This window comes from Phalacrocorax aristotelis, chromosome 1, assembly GCF_949628215.1.
Source record: "Phalacrocorax aristotelis chromosome 1, bGulAri2.1, whole genome shotgun sequence".
Taxonomy (NCBI): domain Eukaryota; kingdom Metazoa; phylum Chordata; class Aves; order Suliformes; family Phalacrocoracidae; genus Phalacrocorax; species Phalacrocorax aristotelis.
In genome coordinates, this window is record NC_134276.1 from 175,642,306 (window position 1) to 175,663,613 (window position 21,308).

General features: G+C 37.9%; 1 protein-coding gene across 5 annotated transcripts in view; it reads right to left on the reverse strand.

Moving 5' to 3' along the window:
• Window positions 1-21,308, reverse strand: part of NAV3 (neuron navigator 3) — a 409,880-nt gene that overhangs the window by 94,811 nt on the left and 293,761 nt on the right. For all 5 annotated transcript variants that reach the window (XM_075080754.1, XM_075080751.1, XM_075080753.1 and 2 more), the window contains exons 10-12: window positions 15,430-15,538; window positions 14,636-15,019; window positions 11,158-11,277 (exon numbers count right to left, since the gene is read on the reverse strand). In XM_075080754.1, the coding sequence (XP_074936855.1) occupies window positions 11,158-11,277; window positions 14,636-15,019; window positions 15,430-15,538 (613 nt within the window). The remainder of the gene's footprint in view (window positions 1-11,157; window positions 11,278-14,635; window positions 15,020-15,429; window positions 15,539-21,308) is intronic.

Below are 21,308 nucleotides of genomic sequence, written 5' to 3' on the forward strand. Positions count from 1 at the left end.
AATAATTACCTATGGCAAGGCCACAACTGTGAACCCAGAAATGCACTGCTATCTTCTTGAAAGGGAAGCTCAAGGACCTTATTCCTTTGGTAATTCAATACTTAGCGAAATGAACTCAGTATTTGGGTTTCACAGCTACTTTTATGGAGAAAGGATGACAGCTAATATTTTCAGAGTGCGGTGTGGTGGAGAAGATGCTTGCAGCTTTAGGACAACAAATATCACATCGTTCGGTTCCCCCTTGTATCAGAGCCACGGCTCGTGAAAGAAATGGAGCTCCTGTCAAGAAAACAGTAAGTAAGCGCTAGTCAAACCCACTACAGACTGAGGACCAATACTGCACGTAGCATTGCTGACCAGCTATCTTCAGTATTTATCGCCTTTGTGCTGAGTTGTACAAAATAGCTGAAGCAGGTCCAAGAATCTGACAAAATCTCACCAAAGCATCAATCCAAAATTTATAAACTATCTGTCATAAATTTTCTGTGATGAAGGCTGTTCTTACTGCCCACATTGGAAATCTGCAAAATCTGAGTCCGAGTTTTTTGGGCTCACTTACCACTACTCAGCAATTCAATGGCATGCTGGAATGACACTCAGACGTACAAACCCAGGCTTAAAATTTTCTCACTCTGCCAATCCAATACAATCATTAAATTTACAGAAAATAGCTGTATAGGGAAAGCTATTGAAAATCTAGTTAGAATATTAGCTTTCACAGTTTATCTGTAAGGCTCTAAATTATTGTTGCCAACATACTTTATTTTTAATAAATATTTTTAATATGCAAAAAATATTTTTCCTACATGCTTTTCTACTGAGTTTATCCACTTTATATTCATCCATTTCTCAGGAGTATTGTTGTATCATTAATTTAAATTATTAAAGAGAGAAGAAAGATGTACAAAACAAGGGATCATAAATTTCTTTCTGTACTGAACTCAGGGAAAATACTTGTAAAATAGAGCCAATCCAGTTGTTATTTTTTTTAATGCATCAGAAGATTTGGTTCATACATTGAACACTGAGGCAATTCTTTTCATGGAGGGGAAAGATTTTAAGTCAAAGAGGAAAAAGAATAATTCTTTAACCTTAAAGAAACATGCTGAATTATCTTTCAATAGCTTTGCTGTAAGGAAACTGGTTTTCCTAAAATGGAGCTTTCCTAATATCCCTTGGTAGGTAATTCCTTCTACTAAGGGACAATCCATGGATGACAGTATATCATGTCATGCTGTGGCTGATGTAACTACATAGAGGCTCGTCACTTCACTGCAGTGCTCCACTAGACTACTTTTATTTAAAATTTTAAAAAGCAACTTTTTTAAAAAAAAATTCTTCAAAACAGGTGTGTTTCATCTTAACATAAAACAAAAGCTAGCTGTCTAGCTACATTCCTGGTATAGTCAACAGAAAGACATAAGAGCCTCCAGATGGTAGTTCATGAGTCATGACAATTCTACATCTTTATTGATCACTTGCCTCTCATAAAGCATTACATGTCCTCTAGTAACCCCAGACACAGACCACTCATTAAATTTTGTCTACTTTGGTATTTGAATTTGGCAATAAATATCTTATGGAAAGGTCTAGGCTTGATTTAAAAAATGAAGATAATTACAGCCTACCTTTATTCCTCATGTCTTGTTCCTAAAGTTCATGATCTTGCTAATAAAATTGTGTGTGCATTTGTAGTTTGAATCAACAAATTTTCAGATTTTTAGGCAATGGCTATCAGTATTAATTTGTTCATTAATGAACAGTCAGAAGGTATGTAATACATAATGTTTTCTGTCTCTGTAGTCTCTTTTCCAGAAAATGGTTGAAATCCTATCCACTTGAAATATCTTAATTTCACTTTTAAGTCAGTATACTGAGTCTGAACAAAATATTGTAGGATATTATAATATAAAAGACTCTAGCTTCTATCAATAAGATTTATTTCTAGATAACACACTTTGAGGAATGACAAACACCTGTTCTGTCAATTATTGTGGTTCCCAGGGCAATGCAATTATTTCCAACACTACACGTGCTTTTAAAATGCAGAAAAGCACTATTTGCTTTTGTAAATTTACCTACCCAGCATTTAATAGAGTTAGCAGCCATTTTACATTCTATTCTGCAGTACGAAACTGATCTACAGCATAATGCAACCAAAAGGAATATAAGAGAAAGTTTAGCTCATTGGAAATTAAAGCTAATGGACAAAGGTAACTGATTAAAAGCTTATTGGTTCAGGCAAATTGTAATTAGGCAAAGCTATTTAAAAAATTTCATTCAAATAATGTATTTTAGATTATTCAATCCACGAAGCAGGTTTGAATTATAACTATACTGTATCCTTTTGTAAAACACTTATTCTGTAAAATGCATTGAGGGTTCCACTATTTAAGTTTACACATCTGATCCTGCTTAAATTGTTATGACAGTCTTTTGTTTACAAAGGAAATCTTTGAAGACTTAATATTTTAACAATTAGATACAGATGAGATTAGTGCTGTAACTTCAAAAGAAAACAAACTCCAAGCACATTGCTGCACCAAACGTTTCCCTGTGCGGAGCTGAGGTTGTCACAAGGGGCTCCAGAGGGGCAGGAAGCCTCCAGAATGCCACTCGGAGAACAGATTGAAGAGGGATGATCGTCTTTTCCTCTCTCCATCAAAAGAAGACTCAGAGGTGACATAGTTAAGATTTATAAGAAAGATGTTGATAGAAGCAAGCGGAGGGATTTTTTTTCAAAGGGAAAGGTTAACACATGTTGTGCTCCACAGAGAGTGTCCCGCAGCGAGGGGTATTCTCTGCACTGGCTGGCAGTTTTTCTGCCACGCTGTATCCTTCCCAGCTTTCCCTTCAGGCTCTCTCCCTTTGAGCACTGCCTTTAGCCAGCCTACAGGGTTGAAAGTCCGTTTCTTTTTCTGGAAAATAAAAGGCTTCTGTGCTTTTTAACCTGCACAGCTTAGGTACATCCTTCTTTTAATTTTATCTAATCATAGCTAACCTGTGACCAGCTTTCGGCTGGATTCCAGCTGTCTTTTTTAGCCACTAATGATGAAGTTCCCTTGCAATGCAATTGCCAATCCAAAATGTATTGAACATCACTGTTTTCCCGTAGCCTCAGGACAGAGAGCAGTACTGTTTTGCTCTAAGAGCTGCACATTGCAAGTGAAAGGGTCAAAACCTTGCAATTTTCCTCTTTTACACTGTAAGCAGCCCTACAGCTCAAGCAGCAAATGTGCAGTTACACCCTTAAGATGCTAAGCTTAATTTAATTTATCCTTCCTTTCACCTACCTGTTTTGTTTATCTGCCAACTAGGAGGAAGAGCAGGTGTACGAAACAACCGCACGTAGATGTCGGAGCAGATCATTTTACTCCTTTCTCATTACCTCTTGTGGTTAAAAAAAGTGCACCGTGATGGCTCTCCACTTTTTTCCTGTTTCTCATTGCTTTAGAGGTCTGCTAAAGCTGCCAAATCAAAATGTTCTTTAAAGGGAACTTATACCTAATAAATCCAAAGCAAAGGATTTTTACAGTGTTACATATGAATTACTTTCTATGAAAGTGTTAACTGGAACATTCTTACAATCCATATGTTTTGTTTGCCAAGTGTGCATGTATATGCCTACCAAGAACTACCTCAATCTGGTAAGTAGCTGTTATAAAAACAGTTCTTAAATAAATTACTCTTCGGTAAGAAACAAGAATATTTTACTCCACAAGGAAGTAGGTCTCTCTGAGGCAATTTAGAACAAAAGATAACTTAGTGATCACAAGCTGCTGCATCTCCAATACTAAATTATCAAAATCACAATTTATGTATTCCGTTTCATGAAACATCTGTCTAAAATACACCGTGTTTGTTAACACAATCTCAACTGCACCCATTGCAAATTTCAATATAATTTTTTTTAATAGCCGTATAGAAGACTAAAAATACATTTTTTTCCTCCAGCTATCCAACAAATCATGACATTTTAACGAACTTCATTTGTTGCTTGACTTCAGGACTCAAATACATATCACACAGGAGATTCAAATTCTTAAATTTTGTGTTCAAGCCTGGGGTATTTTGGGTAATGATTTAAATCTTGCTACCCATGTTTTGTTCGAACGCAAAGGAGGCATACGTTAGCCTTTGCTGATAACAGTGAAATACAGTAGTGGTCCACAATGATGCTGCTGCTGAAATTGTAAACTCCATCTTAGGTAGCTGTCATTAAATACATTGATACTCTCTTCAGAAGTAGATTACAATCAAAATAAACCATCTGCATTTTTACTCAAGGGAAGTATTAGCAATCTGTTAACATATGATAAAGTCCAGCCTCACTTCAAATAATTTTAAAGTATCTAAATGAAACTTTGACATAAGCAGAAATAAAGAATGCAAATAGGCTGCATGACATTAATTCCTAGCTCCACACCATCCACTTTGAAAAAGCAGATTTGTGAGAATGTTAAATGCATCAGCAGTAAACAGCCAGCCTTCAGTTTAATGACCCTACAGCAAACTATATGCTCAGCTCATTTAGCATCGCATGAGAATGTAATTCGCTTCCATTCCTTGCAAAAGTTTAAAAACTTATTTCCAAGAATTCCGTTTTCATATAAACTGGAATTAGTTGATATTGTCCCTCTTTCTGTCACTTGACAAAAAATGAAAAAGAGAAAACTTAATTTGTCATTCGTGTCACATAATCACTTGCAGCTCGGTCTTGTTTTAGAGTAAACATCTGCCATGCACTGCTCTTGCCTTTTCTGAATGTCATTTCCTTATGTAAGCTGGTTGCAAAGAAATGTGTCTGCAGACATGATGCTGCAGGATCATGACAGTTTAACATACTAGTGACAGCATGCTAACAATGCAGTTTGTTTATGTCACTGATATTAATAAAGTATCTGGACCTAAAAACTCACACAGCTGTTAAAATTTTCCATGTTTTGGTTTGTGGTTCTATGGGCAATTTCTATAGATATTTAAGGCAACTAAGGAAAGAGACAACCTCACAAAATTAGATCAAAGTCCAGTTGCTCTGCTTATTGTCCAAATCCTTACTTTAGAAATCATGACCAGAAACAAAGTCATACTCAAGTCAAATACCATTCTTTCTAGATTAATAATGCTTAACAAAATCATATTCCTGAAAATTGTATTCTTCATTACACCTTTGAAAATAAGGTATTTATCCTCAAAGATCCTGAACACTTAGGAACATAATGAGCCAAAAAAACCAGGAGTGCTCCTTTTGACACAATTATTCTGCTCTTCATGCATGGACACACACACATTTCTGCTTTAGGTACTTAAATATAGCATCCTTGGTTTGCAGAAAAAAATAAAAACCGAGGTACACGTTGAAATAGATACTTGTAACTGGTAACTTTCTCGATAGCCCAACAGATGCCAAAATGAGGACAGATTTACATCAGAGATTATGAAAATGCAGGATCATTTGAGAATAATAAAAGTAAATGGTGGGAAATGTTAACAGCAACAGCTGTGAGAAGACATTATGGAAGATTAAAAGTATAGAAGAAAGCAACAATAGTAAAAACAGTTTAAAATGTAAATTGCTTCACAAGAGAGATTCTTTAATTATGGTTTCTGGAGATATTTGAGCAATAACTGCAAAAACAGTGAGGTAGAGATATTTATAATTATTTCAGTATCCTAAGAACTTACTAATATTTTAAAATCACAGACAGGAAAATTATAGCAGATCACACAATTGGATGAACCATGACTTTAAGGTCTATAATGACTTTTTTAGGTTGTGCACAGAATAGCAACAACAGGCATACTTTAGTGGTGGAGGCAGATGCAAAGGTATAGAAAGTTTCCCTACACAGCACAGTTGATTTGTAGCAAAACTTGATTTTGCCCAAGAAAGCCTTAGAGAGCAAGAAGTAGGCATATCTATTTTATGGTCTGCTATTTCATATCTGTGGGATGAATGTTTGTATTATTGCCATAGACATTGGTACCCAGAGTTGGACGCAGCTGAAATGTTGGGAGGCAGAGGAAAGGGAAGAGGGCTGAATGTATGCACACAGTGAATATCGCTAATACTGTGCTGTATACAATTCCTTGAACTATTCATAGTAACTCCCACCCTGCTACCAGAAGCAGAAAACCGAACAGGTAATAGTTGCAACGTGGCAGAACACCAAACTGCAGGGACACATGGCAGAAAGCACAGTATTAGTGCAGTGCTGAAATACACATCACCCAGAAGCATCGGGGTAGAAAAACAATCCATAAAGTATGCATGTTCACTGAACAACATCCCAAAGGATTAAATTCCAAATCACATCAGCAATTTCAATGTGCGGCCAAAACTTTACAGCATGAGAACAGGCATTGCATTCTATTAGGATTTTAAGTTACTGTTCATGATGTCTCTCAGCCTTTTCTGATACTACCCGCCCTATGAAACAGGGCTCCCAGTATTCCTTTGAACTCTGGAAAAGTTCTTTTTCCAAAAGTACAGTATTCCAACTTGAGGCTCATCTAGTGAGACAAACACCAGAAGACGACTTATAGTCATTCATGCAGGAAGTTAGTTAATAAATGACAGGCAAAATCTGGAATTATTTTATTATAATTATAATTAATAATGTATTATGGTGATTATGGTTTGGCTGAGACCAACCGGCCATCCAGAGCTAGTCTGAGACAACTGCCAAATCTTCTGCACATGTGACAGATGGTGGAAGCATTTTAAAGACTCCCTGTGCACAAGAACTCTGTGTAACGGGGGCTCAGATTCAATGCAACAGCAAAGTAGCTGAAGCAGGTCATGATAAAAAGCACACTAAGCAGCATAAGGCACCTTTAAAGCTTTGGGTTTCATCCATGAAAAGGTGAGGAAAAAAAAAGAATAGTGCATTCAAGGGATGTGAGGGGAAAGTGGTTGCACAACTTCTGTTGACTGCTGACTGATGAGAGTGAAGGAAACCGTGGCTTTTTATACAGTGCACTAAATTGAGCAGGTATAGGGGGTGTAAAGACAATGGCTGAACTCAGTGGAGCTATATCCCCTTCTTAAAGGGCTTGTTTAAACTTCCCTAACAGTTTTTATGGACAACACAGGGTGGTTTGGAAACACTGCAACTTACTTTTCAGTAAACCTTATTCTTCCCAAGAACATAATTCATTTTATGTGTTTACGTCTAATCTCTTTTGGCTCATCTTACTTTGAAAAGGGTTTTGAACTCCAAGAATGTTCCTCAAATACTCCCTTTAAGAGTCCCAGAAGGCAAATGCTAGAGTGTAGAGGAGGAAGACAGACCAATAAATGAAAAGTAATATCGTACAACTGAGAAGTCTCCCAGCCACATCCCAAGTTACACCCGCTGCAGAGAATCAATCATCTTCCTTTCTAATTAATTTCTTATGGTATCTGAAGGAAGGTAAATTGCAAGGAATTGCATTCATACACCAAAAAGAAAGTCCAAATTATAAAAAAGAAATCAAAAGAAGAATGATAAAACCATTGATATCTGATGCTGCCAGTGTCTCTTCAGCCTTTCATTGAACCATTACAATTCTTTCCATAGAACAAGCAAATAAGCTGTACTCCTTTCTCCACCAATGTGCTTTCCAGAGCAGTATGCAATCAACACTTAAGCCTTGGCTTATATTGCATTCATGAGTTTAACTTTTTATGAAGTCATTTAAAGAGCAATTTGATATTATTATTTGGATGAGCTCTCTCAGGCTAGGTTTCCACATGGTGATCCTTCAACCCTTTGCTTTTTGGCAAGAAGCAGAGATGCAGGTGCTATCTGAAACCAGTTTAGAGTGGAATCAAACTGGGGACCTGGTTGTCGTTTTACACCAGTTCCATACCCTTAATTTCAATGAATTATTCCTGACTTATTCATGAAATGAGAATCAGTCTGAAAGTATATATTTCCTAGAAACGGTATTACCCTTACAGATATCATCAGCCCACCTCTCTGAAGAATAATGTATTGGCAGCTCACAAAAAGAAAAAGTTCTAAAATATATGCAGAAGCTGTAATTTAGGTTGTCAGAGAAAACCCAAGTTCAGTTTTCATGAAGAACATGGGACTGCTGTCAGCAAAGGTTGCTGGCTCTAACAATGGACAGAACACTGAAACTTGTCTCCTCATTGCTAATGTAAATCAGACATTTGCAGCCTATCATTTATTTTCTGCCTGCACAAAGATGCCAGCACAGTCCTTTACAACAGAAAGGTGAGGGCAAATCATGCCAATATGAAAAAGGCTTATACTAATGACACCACAGAGAATCACAGGTTGGAAGGGACCTCAGAGGTCATCTAGTCCAAAATGCGTATGTCCTTCACATATCTGCAGGGATGACAAAGAGAAGAATAATCCTCTTGGAAGTTCATCATACCGGTGGCAAGACATACCTTGAAGCCTTGACACAAACCTTATTATTTTTTGTTCAGAGTAGAAAAAATAAGATCTAAAATGCTATGTGAGATAAGATGTAATCTCAGGTATCCACGCTGTTGTGAAGGACCAAAACCTATCCTACCAAAGTGAGAGTCTTGGCAATCTCTGTATTGCTTTTTCCACCTGATTTCATATCATAAATGGGACACGCATTGTTGAAGAACAACATAAACAACCTTTTATGTGTGTATTTGACCCAATACAGGTTTTTTGTGAACCATTTTGGCAAGCATGTGTTTCGTTATCATCAGAACTCATAAAAATATTTCATTCTTTCCACTTCCTAAACCTTTTTTCCTAGTTCAAGGAATAACATACATTTACACACACACACACACAAAATCTATGTCAACAAAGCATGATTAAGGTTGTAAAAATCAAGCATCGAAAGGTCAGAAAATGCCAGAATTGTCTGAACATCCATAATTTAAATCCCTGATGCCTGTGCATTATGATAAAGATTTTAATTATATGATAGCTTCTAGTATGTTCTGTGACACCCTGTTTAGAGGGTCCAGACAAGTACAGGAGTTCAGCTTTCATTCTTTGTGTAAGGGAAAGCAGTCATTACAAGGTAAGCCCTATTTCACATCTGCAGGCTTTAAGCTCAAAAATGACTTTGGGGTTTGCTTGTGCAGTTTGCTAATGTCAAGAGCAGTATGCAAATGCGCACTGCAGATGGAATATATTGAGATTTTAGTTGTTGCGATCAAATAAATCTTTCCTGAATACACATGAATTCCATTTTTTTGAAAGCCTTGTAACTTGCATAAAATTGGTCAACTTTTCACTCAAGACCCAAAATAATCTCCCGACAAATTTGAAGTCCCTTCTTTACAACCTGGCAAGCGATAGACTCAGAGATGAAAAACTCAGAAACAGCAGAGTAGTTTTTACACACAATATTTTTAGCCATTCTGACAAAGTTGTACAAACAAACCAAAACATATTTATATACTGGGAAATGTTGGACAATCTCATTGATAACTGATGATAGCCTCCCTGTGGTTTCACATGCAAAACATGCACATACCTGCATGCTATATAGAACAAATTAACACATACATTACTAAATAATACTTCAAAGCAAAACAAACACGAAGTGTTTGAGTGGCATCTAGAGTTTGAGGAATATTAGGAACAATTTAAAACCCCCTTAACTTGGACCTCTTTTTTTTTCAGGCAAAATGAGTGTGATTTGAAACCTGGGTGTGAATATTGCATGGTGGGAAGGACTCTACTAACTTCATTCCCAGGTGAAAAAAAGGTATAGAAACATACAAAAATGGGGGTGCTAGCAAGACTGTCTTTAATTACATGACTCCCAGCCTCAGAATTTTCCACCCTTTCTACCACTTTGAGCTTAAGGTTCTTGTTCTCACATACAGAGCTCCACAAAAGTCCTTCCTGCCCACATATAATTTCTCATTTTCTCCTTCTGTTACTGTCTGAGTTCTATCCAAATTATTTTCTTAAACGCCTACTGTACACTTTCTCTGGTCTTTGCATCATGTCAGTGCTTGCGTTCCAAAGAACCGAGCCGTCTTCATTTGAATTGCTATCTAAAATAGACTTTTTCTGCAAGGTCAACAAATGCTAATATCTCAGCTAAAGCAACCTTCTTTTATAAGTAACTGGTTCTCCAGCTGAAAATTATCTTCATCTTGATGCATTGTATGCACTGTTTGACTAATGCAGACTATTCTTGACTTTTGTCACAGGCATATTTTCACCAGAGAACTGTGAGAAGTAAAAATTATCATCATACCTAGGTTAATATTCTAGAACTTCTTTAACTGATTTGCTGGGTTTGTAAAACCAGAGTCACTCTGCAAATTTTTCTCCATTCCCAATTAAAAACATTTTTTTTCGTTAAAGGAAACTTGATTTTAAAAAGATGGGACTGAAATCAACCCCCTAAAACTGAAGACTGCCAAATTTGGCAGCTGCTCCTTATCTCTACGATGGTCTGACCAAAACCTCAAAACTGACAGCTCTAAGTTCTGCAAAAGTTGGGTAATGAATTCTTATTTTTCAGACATGGATACAAGCCACCAATATGAATCTACTTTAAGCTCAAGGAAAAGAAACAGAAAACACTTGCCTAATCTGCAGAAGTACTAGTGGGAGCGTGTTTTTATGCTCACACCCATATATACGTGTACAAGAGCAGGATAGTGTTGTTTCTTTTTTCACACTGCATATAAAATGGGATATAACCCCACTTCTCATTTCCAACTGCTCATGGGTCCCGCAGAGGGCAAAATGGGTGGAGAAGACCAGAGTTCTTGTTTCAGCCAACACCAAATGCATGCTCTGACCCACATCATCAGGCACACACAAACTCTCTGCTTCCTAGAGACTGTGTGTATTCTCCCTGTGCTTATCAATTGATGAGGCACGCTGTAGAAACCATGTCCCATTTCAGAGACTCAAGATTGCAAGTAAGGTCTGGGCTTCTTAATATTTTATCTTACATCTTCAACAATAAATTCTTCCTAAGTCCCCTTCCCATGTGAGAAGTTTGCTTCTTACCCACTCATGGTGGTATTTAGCATGTTGTGCGCTCAGAAATCTAGCAGTCTCAGAAACTTGCTTTCCTTTGCTATTCCTTATGAACAAAATGGGGATGTATCAGCAGGTGTGAAGGATGAAAAGTATCTCTAGAGCTCAGATAGTTTTTTACTTAGCAAAGCACTGTTACCTGTCTGCATCCACAGTCACGTCATGAACCCCTCTTTGAATGACGTCTCGAGAGGCAGCTAGGTCTGGTATTCGGTTCAGACTCCTTGTATATAGGTTGAGTCCTCCATCTGTCATGTACCTGAAAATAAATGTGTGGTCAATCAGTGCGAAATGCAGCCATCTGGCAACGATGTTTCACTCTAAAGTTAATGGACTGTGGAATTCAAATGTTTGAGGTACGGGCTGTCTTATTAGACGGTAGGCTTATACTAAATATCCTCACTTTGTGTGCCGAGTACAGGGAGATCAGATATGTGCCTATTTTCTAGGATCATTTGTCTTTTTCTGTGATGGCTTACAGGCCAATCTGTTTTATTAAAGTATATTTAGATTGAAACTCCCAAGTATCTTCAAAAATTTTAAGTGCATTTTAAGTACTGCAGTTTTGTCAAATAATAGCTAAATGGGAACAGAAATTGAGAACCCAAATCCTGGGATGCATTTGTTCAGATATGAAAGACATACCCACTGAAGCCCTCACAATGACATTTAAGAATCTGTTTCTATCTGTGTTCCTTCAGCTTGATTCCTATCACTTCACATTATAATGAATAACTAATGAATCGAACAGTGAGTATAGTGCTGCTTACTCACTAGAGAACCATTAAAAGTTTCTGAATTTCAAGCAGCAGCAATAATTTCTGGAATGCCTACCTACAGTTTAATATCTCTAAGAGAGGTCTTGGTGCTTATAACTGAGCGCTGCCGCAAGCCTGTCTTACTCTCAAGACCTGTCCGTTATTTTCTCAAAGAACCTTTCATTAAACTGTCTTTCCTCTTAGGCTCTTGTTTTTTACATTTCCCTCCTGAAGTTTTTGGCAACTTTAGTGCAGCAACCTCGTACAGAGCTTGCACACATTTATTTGTGAGGGAGCGTGCACATGTAAGGCACTTAACACAGAAGTATACAGGCACAGAAGAAAGTTTGGTATAGCTCAGTAAACTTGCTCAAAGTAAATTTACAGGCTTACTGAAATAAGTGTAGTCCCAATCCTAGTATGATGGTGAAAATGATCTACTGGAGTTCACTCCCAATTCAAATAATCTTTAACACAAGTTCTCCTTAAGCCATGAAATGGTGCCACTCAAATCCATCTTTCAGTCAAAGTGTGTGTCCAAGTACATAAATATTTAACTTGAATAACTCTACACAAGACTCCCAGGCACAAGCCAAGGCACACACACACCGCCGGTGCTCCAGATGTTCTGTTGGCCATCTCCCTGGAGTTCCTTCTGGGAGCTGATTTAACTGAAATCAGCTGTCCCAGAGACTGCAGGGCTAATACAGCAGCCCAGAAGCACCAGCCTCCACCCACACAGTTTGGGGTGGGTGAGCTGGTGTGGATTTTGAGAGCAAAGCTGTGGCAGGGTAGCCCTGTGCGACAGCTAAAGTTTGAGGCAACATCATGTCCTGGGTGGCAATCTGGATGAAGGCAACCTCAAGTGCACTAAAACAAAAAGGGCCAGTGTGTTTATTTTTGACTAAATTCTGAAGCATTTTACGCACTGGTAAGATTTGGCCTGAAGTTCAGCAAGGGATTTCTGAAAACCTGGTATCTGCAGTCTGCAGAAAGTAACTTCACATTTGTTTTCAAAGGTAAATTAACTGTCACACTTGCATGGTTGGTTTATCCTTTTATTAAAGACAAAATTTAGACTTTTTGACGTATTATTTAACTAGGGGTGAATTATGCATTAAGTTCCCAGGCTCTGGAATTGCATATTAAATTTAGCTGTGGTTTGAATGCAACCCAGTTTATATGGAATTTTTCCTGTGTAAGTAAGGCCTGAACGGAGAGATTTTACAAGTGCAACAGGCCTTCCTCACACTAATTTCTAATTACTGCTGCATTCCTGTCCCCAAGTGTTTAAAGTAATTAAACTGAAAATGGAAGAGGCATAAAGGAGATAAGACTTTGCATGCCTCAGTGAATCCTGAAATTTCAGAGCTTATTAACTTGCTTTTAACATTTACCACACCTAAAAATGTTAACTGAGCACATTGCAACTTACTATCTATTGAGTCATCCTTATTACAGATGCAAAGAAAAGTCACGGAAGATGACTATATTCATTCTCTAATGTGATAAGCTGATTAATACAACTCACCAGGCACTGCAAAGGATTCCCCTTTTTTTTTTTTTTTTTTTAGATAAACCCATGCATCCGTCAAAGGCAGCATATATATTTCTTTTATGAGAAAAGGTCTTCAGGCATTAAAGTATTACATTATCCATGTGTCTTTTCTCTGTTCTAGCACACATAAATATGGCCTCCTACTTGACAGCCACTAATGCTATGTTGTGGACAACCTTGTCAGCAGTGCTCCATTCACAGTCACTGAGACGGCACCAGGGAGATACAGGAATATGCTTTCTTTATAGTGATGCCTTTTCTAGAGATCTATCTTTGGATGGTGCTTGAGGTGAGACACTACTCTAGAGACAGCTTTTATCACAGATTTACATTTGCCCTTAGGAATGTATCATATCCAATTTCATCAGTCACTGTTCTCTACTCATAGCTATACTTCAAACTAAAAGATTACATTGACAGCAAGAGTCCTAAATGTATACAGAGCAAAGTAGTGTGGTGTGACATGGCCATGTACTCTATGGGACTTCTGTTCAAACCAATGTTACCTCAGCCACCAAGCAGCCTTGAGATGCCAACAGCAGCACTGAACAGTAATTTAAGTATGAGCAAAACAATAACATAGCTTTTTCTTTTTCTTTTTTTTTTTTGATTTATGCTTTAGGAGTTCTAACACGCATAGGAGTGAAGTGACTTATGTTCTAAGATTTATGTAAGAATTGTTAAATAGTAATTTGAAAGACAGAGAATGCAGTACCCCAAAGTCAACCAATTGGTTAGGCAAACAAAAATAAAAATAATTGTCATTCTTCTTCCTGGGTATGATAGGAGAGTGACTGATCTGTTCTTCTATGAAAAGATATTCCTGCAGGTCAGATGATATGCACAGTTGAAAAACTGCAATGAAGGCCTATCACACAGACTATACTAGACAATAGCTGAAGTGGAAACAAAGAAAAGACAGTGCTGTCAGCTTTTCATCAGCTGCATCTAATCCCCACCATCTCAAATAAAACATAAAAATACTAAAAGAATACCCATCCCAGCGCAAGTGCAAAATCATGGTTTACCAGATAACTAAGAAATTCCAGTAAGTAGTACTTGTACTCTCATCAAAGTTTATAGCAAAGTTATGTTGATGTTAAAGAAGAATTGAATTTGAAAGCAGGTGAGAACAACACTGGCAGCTTAGGTGCTTTGTTTTGTTTTGGGTTTTTTTAATATGTATATTTTTATGTAGCAACCATGGTGCAACCTCCACTTGTGTGCCAAAATTTGTTAGAAAAATCCTGTTGAACCTGCCAATCATGCATTAGCTCAAATGGGGAAAAACTGCTACTTACCCGCTATTGATCTCATCAGTTCTGAGGCTTTTCCCAAGAATGTCCCCATCGCTCATGTAGCCACCAACATCAACTTCAGAGGACATGTCCAAATCGCCACTTCCCTTCTCACTCATGTCAATCTGTGAGATATTTCCAAGGCGAGAAACAGCTGCTCGGCGAAGAGGGGTGGTGTACATGAATCGCGAAGGGTCTGTGTGTATGAAGCGACTTGCGCTGCTGCGAGGATAACCGGCACCCAAGGACGGGGCATCTCCTGCCTGCAGCCGAGGACTGGCCTGCCCTAGCCTCCAAGTCACTGGGGTGGACCGGCTTGTCAAGCTTGGTATGCTTCTCCCATTCACCTCAGTTGTCACAGTGCTGTCAAAAGTTGTTTCCAATGTGCTACCAAAGAAAATGGAGAAGTCAGTGAACGGTGCTTTCTCTGTTCCTGAGAAACAAGGAAAAGCAAAGGCTGGAAGAACATATATTTTTTTAAAAAAAGTTCTCTGTGTGTGTTTCTCCATGTGTACACATCTGTTTGTGTAAACAGTAACCTCTACTTATAAAATAACCTAAAATAAATTTTATAGGCTTCTAAATAGATGCATATGAAACAATAACCATCTTTGTGATTGATTGTATAAGACATTTTGACAGTAAAGTATATTAAAGTCACATTTATGTTGTTGAGGCAGACTAGCAAACAGTATGGTTAGTGTCATAGTTAATTTTCCCTTGCAAGCCTCTAATTCATTCAGCAATTAGTACTCCTACAGTCCAAATTTTTAGCAATCTACACAAAACCAGTATACCTGTGGCTTATCTGGGTCCCTCTAAGGCTGGACATAGTTTCTTCTAAATTCTGTCTTAGGTCTGCTATATTCTTTACAGTTCTCATTCTTCTTGTTTCAGGGTCTTCCCCTGGAAGAAACCAGCAAAACCAGCATAAATTTTAGCACACATGAGTGCATAAGGTTGAATAAAGTGCACACATGTATATACAGCTGGGAATACACACATATGATTGTAAATAGGTCTGTCCCTTTAATCTTTTTAAAAATTAAACCTCATTCTTTCAGTAATAAAACACACATACACTTATAAATAACATGTGGTATGTAAGAAACCCACCAAAAAGAGTCCGGGTGAAGTATCCCTGTTAGGGCCCAAATCTATTAATGAAACTCAGATTTACAGTGTTGAGATTTTTATCCTCTGTAATCAAGGCATGATGCAGCCTCAGACCAACTGATACATTACACAGCCCCTTCTTCCTCCTTGACATTTTACATGACTCGGTAGGAAATAAAGCCATAGTAAATCTGTATCTGGAAAGAATTGGGCTGACTGTTACAATAACTCTTCAGTATGCACTTAACATCTAGGCTATTTCAAAGTATTCTTTAAGTCAGGCACTAAATAAAGCATCTTTCCTGAACTGTAATGGTTTCCTGAAGGGGGAGATTATTGTTCATACGGGATAAAAAAAAAAATAATTCTTCTTGGGATAAAAATCTGAACACTCTAAGCACATGTGTCATTTATACAATTATGGATCATAACAGCCTTCAGGTATCCATTGTGAAAAGCTAGTCTGGCATCTTGAATAGTGAAGCCCACAGAACTTCGCCTGGAACACTTGTATGATTAAAAAAAAAAATAAAACCAGAAGGAAAAAAAAGTTATGTTATATGTTACAAAAGGAAAACATCATAAACCTCAATGCAACCTCCAAAAGTCATACATGAAGAAACAAAAATGCATGTTTTTTCAAAAGCAAATCTGTGGCAAAACTCACTGATTTATTTAAGTCTAGCATTCTGATTCTGACCCTGTCCTATATTTGTTGCTTGAAAGAAGGTTGGCAAGAAGCATCATTATTATAGTTACTTGTACAATGCTGAACGTGAAGTGCAAATAGTTTCTTTTTGACTCTGTCAATGATAAATTTCATGTCACACTTTACCTTGTTACGTTAATTTTGCTCCTCATTCTGGAATGCTAGCATCAAGAATGATACTGTGCAACCCCTAATATTATCTCCAGTATTTAACATTAGATTTCAGCATTCTCATCCAGAACAAGCTTTTAAGCTAATTTTGGAATCCTCATGACATTAAGAAGCTGTTTCATCTTTGAATACACCTAACAGGAGGTAGTCTGGTGAATTTAAACTCAACATCATATAAAAATCAAGGTCAGAAATGCAAGCAGAGGCAAAATACCATATAGCACTATGATATTTCACATTTGTAAAATGTAAACTACACATGCAGATACACATCCTCACGTAGCTGTATTTCTCATTCTGTTGCCGCCTTTCCTCTTCCCAGGTTTGTGTGTGAGTTTATATGATATAAATTCAAAAATGGTGATGTCTTTGAGAAAAAGCATGGTGGGCCATCTAAGTGAAAAAACAAGTAGGACATGTTTGGGAAGGAGGGAAAAGGAAAAACATTATATCCTTTGCAGGGTAGCTAAAATGGGAAAAAAAGGAAGAAGATCTTAATGCAGAGCTTGCAAGAAAAGATGCATAGGACAGAACTGGGAAATATTCAACATGGGGTTAGAAGCAATGAAAATTTTATATTTAACAAAACATTCCAGAAAAGTAAAGCAAAAAAAAATTGAAGTGCTACAGGAAAAAATTCTGGTAAGGTAAAAAGATCTCAACACAACATCTCTTTGAAAGCATGGGGAAAAGGTTGACTTGCAGCAGCACTACAAGTATGGGTTTAACACTGGTTTACAGAAAACATTGGTTTAACATATACAGTGACATTTATTTCAAATATAAGGGAGAATCTGCAGAAGCGAACTATATTTGGTCAATGGTTCACTTAAGCTCCTTAATTCTGAGTTTTGACTAAAGGATGAAGCCTTTGAGCTCATTGACAAACTGAATTGCTACTGTACCCTCTTCTGCAGTCCAGGTCCTATCACCCAAACACTCTGCAGGCATTTAAGAAAAAGCCCAGCTCCTGACATTAAATAGAAATAAATTTTTCCATAAACCCTTTATTTCTTCCCTGATGGGCAAATCACGCACGGTACTGGCCAGTCTACCCTGCAGTTGCGGGTTTTCCCATCTACTCTGCCCCAGTTACGTCTTCTGTCCTCTTTGCTGCAGCCAAACAGTCCATCAGCAACTTCAGTGGTTTAATGATCCAACAGTCCATAAACCTCTGGGTTGGCACCATGGTACTGACAGTGAGGTCAACAGCCAGACAAGGTGGACACAAGAAGTGGAGGTACAGGCACAGCACTGCTGACCAACTCTCCATCTTCTCAAGCCACACCCCAAGGGCATGTCCTTTCACAAAGATTTGCTCCATGAAATAAACTACCTGTGTGCATTTGTACATGTAATACCTTGCAGGAAGCAAATGTTCACACTCAGATTGAAATCACCATAACTACTCCTGTGTTTCAAGCTATATGTGTTCTGTCAAGCACCTTGCTGATCAATGTACCCATGGATCCAACGTACTGTTTTGGAGAGTTTTCTGCACCATCCAGGAGACTGCCATGAATCAAAAGGACTCATGCCAAGGCAAAGCTGGAGACCATTAAGTCCTATTAGACTGAACCTCCTGTTGAAAGCCCAGACAGTTCCCGAGCAGATGGCCCATGCTTGCTTCCAGGCAGTTGCCTACGATGCACTCAGTTCCTCACTGTAGCTGCCCTTTGCTTTCCCCCCCTCCTCCAAATACACTCAAATTTACTTCCAGGATCACGTTATATTCCTGCCATAATACCTCATCCAGGGGAGACCCAGGGCCTGTTACCTGGGCTGCCTCAAACCAGGGGTCAAACAGTAGCTTGTTGGTATAAGAAAAATTTCTGTTATACACAGAAAGAAAAATTCCAGGGTTTAAACAGGCAGAATTAAAGGCAAGGCAATACTTTACCATTATATTTATTTGAGGAACTGAATATAATTCATATTTGCAGTGACTTTGCCCTTTCCTTCCTTGTTTATCCCTGTCAGTTGTCCTTTGTTGTATGTTAACACCGCAAATCCTTGCAGTAAAAATGACAGCAACTGTCTTTTTTAATATATATTCTACAGTAAATAGCATAACAAAGCCTTAAGATACAATTGCAATACAAAAAAAAGGTACATATATATATGGCAAACTGCCAAAATATATTTTCACAGAGAAGAATATTTTACTTTCAGACAAATTATACCATAAGAAGTGGTGTTATTCTATCCTGGAAAGGTGAAAAGTTCAAGGTCTAATCTCTTTTGATCCTCCAGTGACACAAGGGGTAATTGCAAAACCTTTCCACCATTTTTTTTCTAAAAAAGATACAACTGGAGCATTATGATCTTAAAATACTACATAGCAATACATAGTACTACATACAAAACCCTCATAACTGTAACTATTAGGTGTTTTAAAAATAATTGTTCTCTTTTCTTTCCATCCTTCTCTTAAGGCCGTATCAATGGATTTATGTTGTACCTTGGATGAACAAGTCAGAAAGTATAAACAGTTGAACACGATGCTTGAGAAATTTTCTGCACTGAGTGCAAGATCCTCAGACCTAACTTGCATCTGACATTACCTACATTTTCAGGACAGCACTGTGGCTACCCATCTATGACAAGACTCCTGTGCAGAGGACCATAAGGATGGTGAATATGTGTTTTTTTCTGAAAGCTAGCTACATCATGTCTGCTAGAAGAGACGCCATGGTGATTACTGCAACAGGATTGGGACATGCTGTATGGGTTCAAAGGGAGCCCAGACTCCCTTAGGCACCCTGTTGCTTATTACTATGGCCCACTGCCATCGCAGAGTCTATCCATATTTGCATGACCGAGCATATCAGAAATGCTCCCTGGCTTGTTATCCCAAGTGATTCTGGTTTGTAGGCTGAAGAAAAGCCATTCTATTTCATATGTGGAGAGACTGGGGTAAGAAAGACTAAAACCAGGGTGCCCTGAAACTTTCCATCAAAATTCTGTTCTTCTTACAGGAACGTCAATGTAAATATTTTGCTGACCCCATGGAATACAGTCTGCTCAAATCACTTGTAGCTTCATTATTTATGTTAAACATGAATATTCCAAAAGATTGTCCCCAAATTCTTGCCTATAAGCAGTGAATCATTATAGGTTCCCTCAATAAATTTACAGAGAACACATTCATGTCTTCCACTGTATGAGATACACACACAGAAGGTCAAAATAAACATTTCACAGAAATCACTAAACACTTAGGTTAAACTTCTACATTCGCATTTGTGAAGCTCACCCATAACTGCACATTTAATAATACTGTTCATAATCATTTCAGTAGTTCTGCACATGTAATTACAGCCCAAAGCAGATAAATGAGAGAATAATAATTCTATTAATTATCTGATTCTCATAAAAGGATTTACAAATAAAAAGCAATTCCCCAGAGAATTGTCCACTCTTAGATATTAACTCCATTCACAAAGGAAAGTACCAGTGTTACTTTGGAGGTAAGGAAACTGAGGCTTACAAGAGAACAGGGATTTGCTCAGCCACATGCAGCTGAATAGGAGCAGGGGCAGGTGGAGAGCTCGGTTTCCTTTACTAACGTGCCTCTAATATGTAGAAAAAGCCCTTTTGTGCATATTGGTATAGTCTAATGACAAAAAGGTATGCATAAAAAGAAAATACTTGATTCTTTGTTATTTTGAGATGATAGCTTTTTACATTACATAGTCAGCAAAAATTTTATCCTGAATGTTAAAACACAATCAGAGCTAACATATCCACCAGCAAAGGACCTCCAGGCTAGACACAGGCTACATAACCTTGCAAAAGAAAGCAGCTACTTCAACCATTTGACTGGCTGAAGAACAAAGATTGGGAAATGAACACTTTGAGCACTCTTATAAAGGGCTGAGAGATGAAAAGTAAAGCCGGTAACACAGAAGCCTTTTGAAGCACCTATGGCTGTGGACTTCAGATGCTCACTGGCATGCACTGATATAACTGAACTGGTTATTTAAACTAATCTGAAACCCTGACACTCACAATTCTATGTATATGGATGAAATTATCAGCGGAGGGGGGATGGGGGAAGCAATACTGGAGGGACAGTTTGTAGGTAGGCCCAGACATTTTCTATCTAAACAAAACCTTGGATTCAAGGTTTCAATTTTAAATTCATGAGAACAATTGTCATGAAAATTAAATTATTTATAAGTAAACTAATACCACTTAAATGTCCCACCTTATTTCTTCAAACAGCTAAGCAAACTATGCTCAATTATTCACAGGCTGTTGCTGCTCATGCACCCATCTAAAGTGATTTCGACATTTGTCTTCATTTCATAGAGTTTTTAGAGTAAGCAAATGAGGAGGAATGTCTAGACCCTATTTTTGTATACTATTGTAAATAAACCCAGTTCTGTCTCGTGAAATCACTGTCAAGATCAAAAATCTGCTCCCTGCACATATGTGCAAACACTTGGTTCTCCTCCTGCCCTTCCTGATGTCAAGCCAAAGTTAACTTACCTAAAATATCAGTATAAAGGACCTGTTCTAGGTCCCCCAGCATTGTCATTATGACATCTTCATCCAGTTGTGCGGTCCCTTCACGCAAGCAGCCTTCCTCCTCTTCCTCTGCCCAGTTCCTGCTGGTGAAGCGGGACACGCAGGACACATTTTCATCATCTGATTTTCCCCTCTCCTCATTGTCAA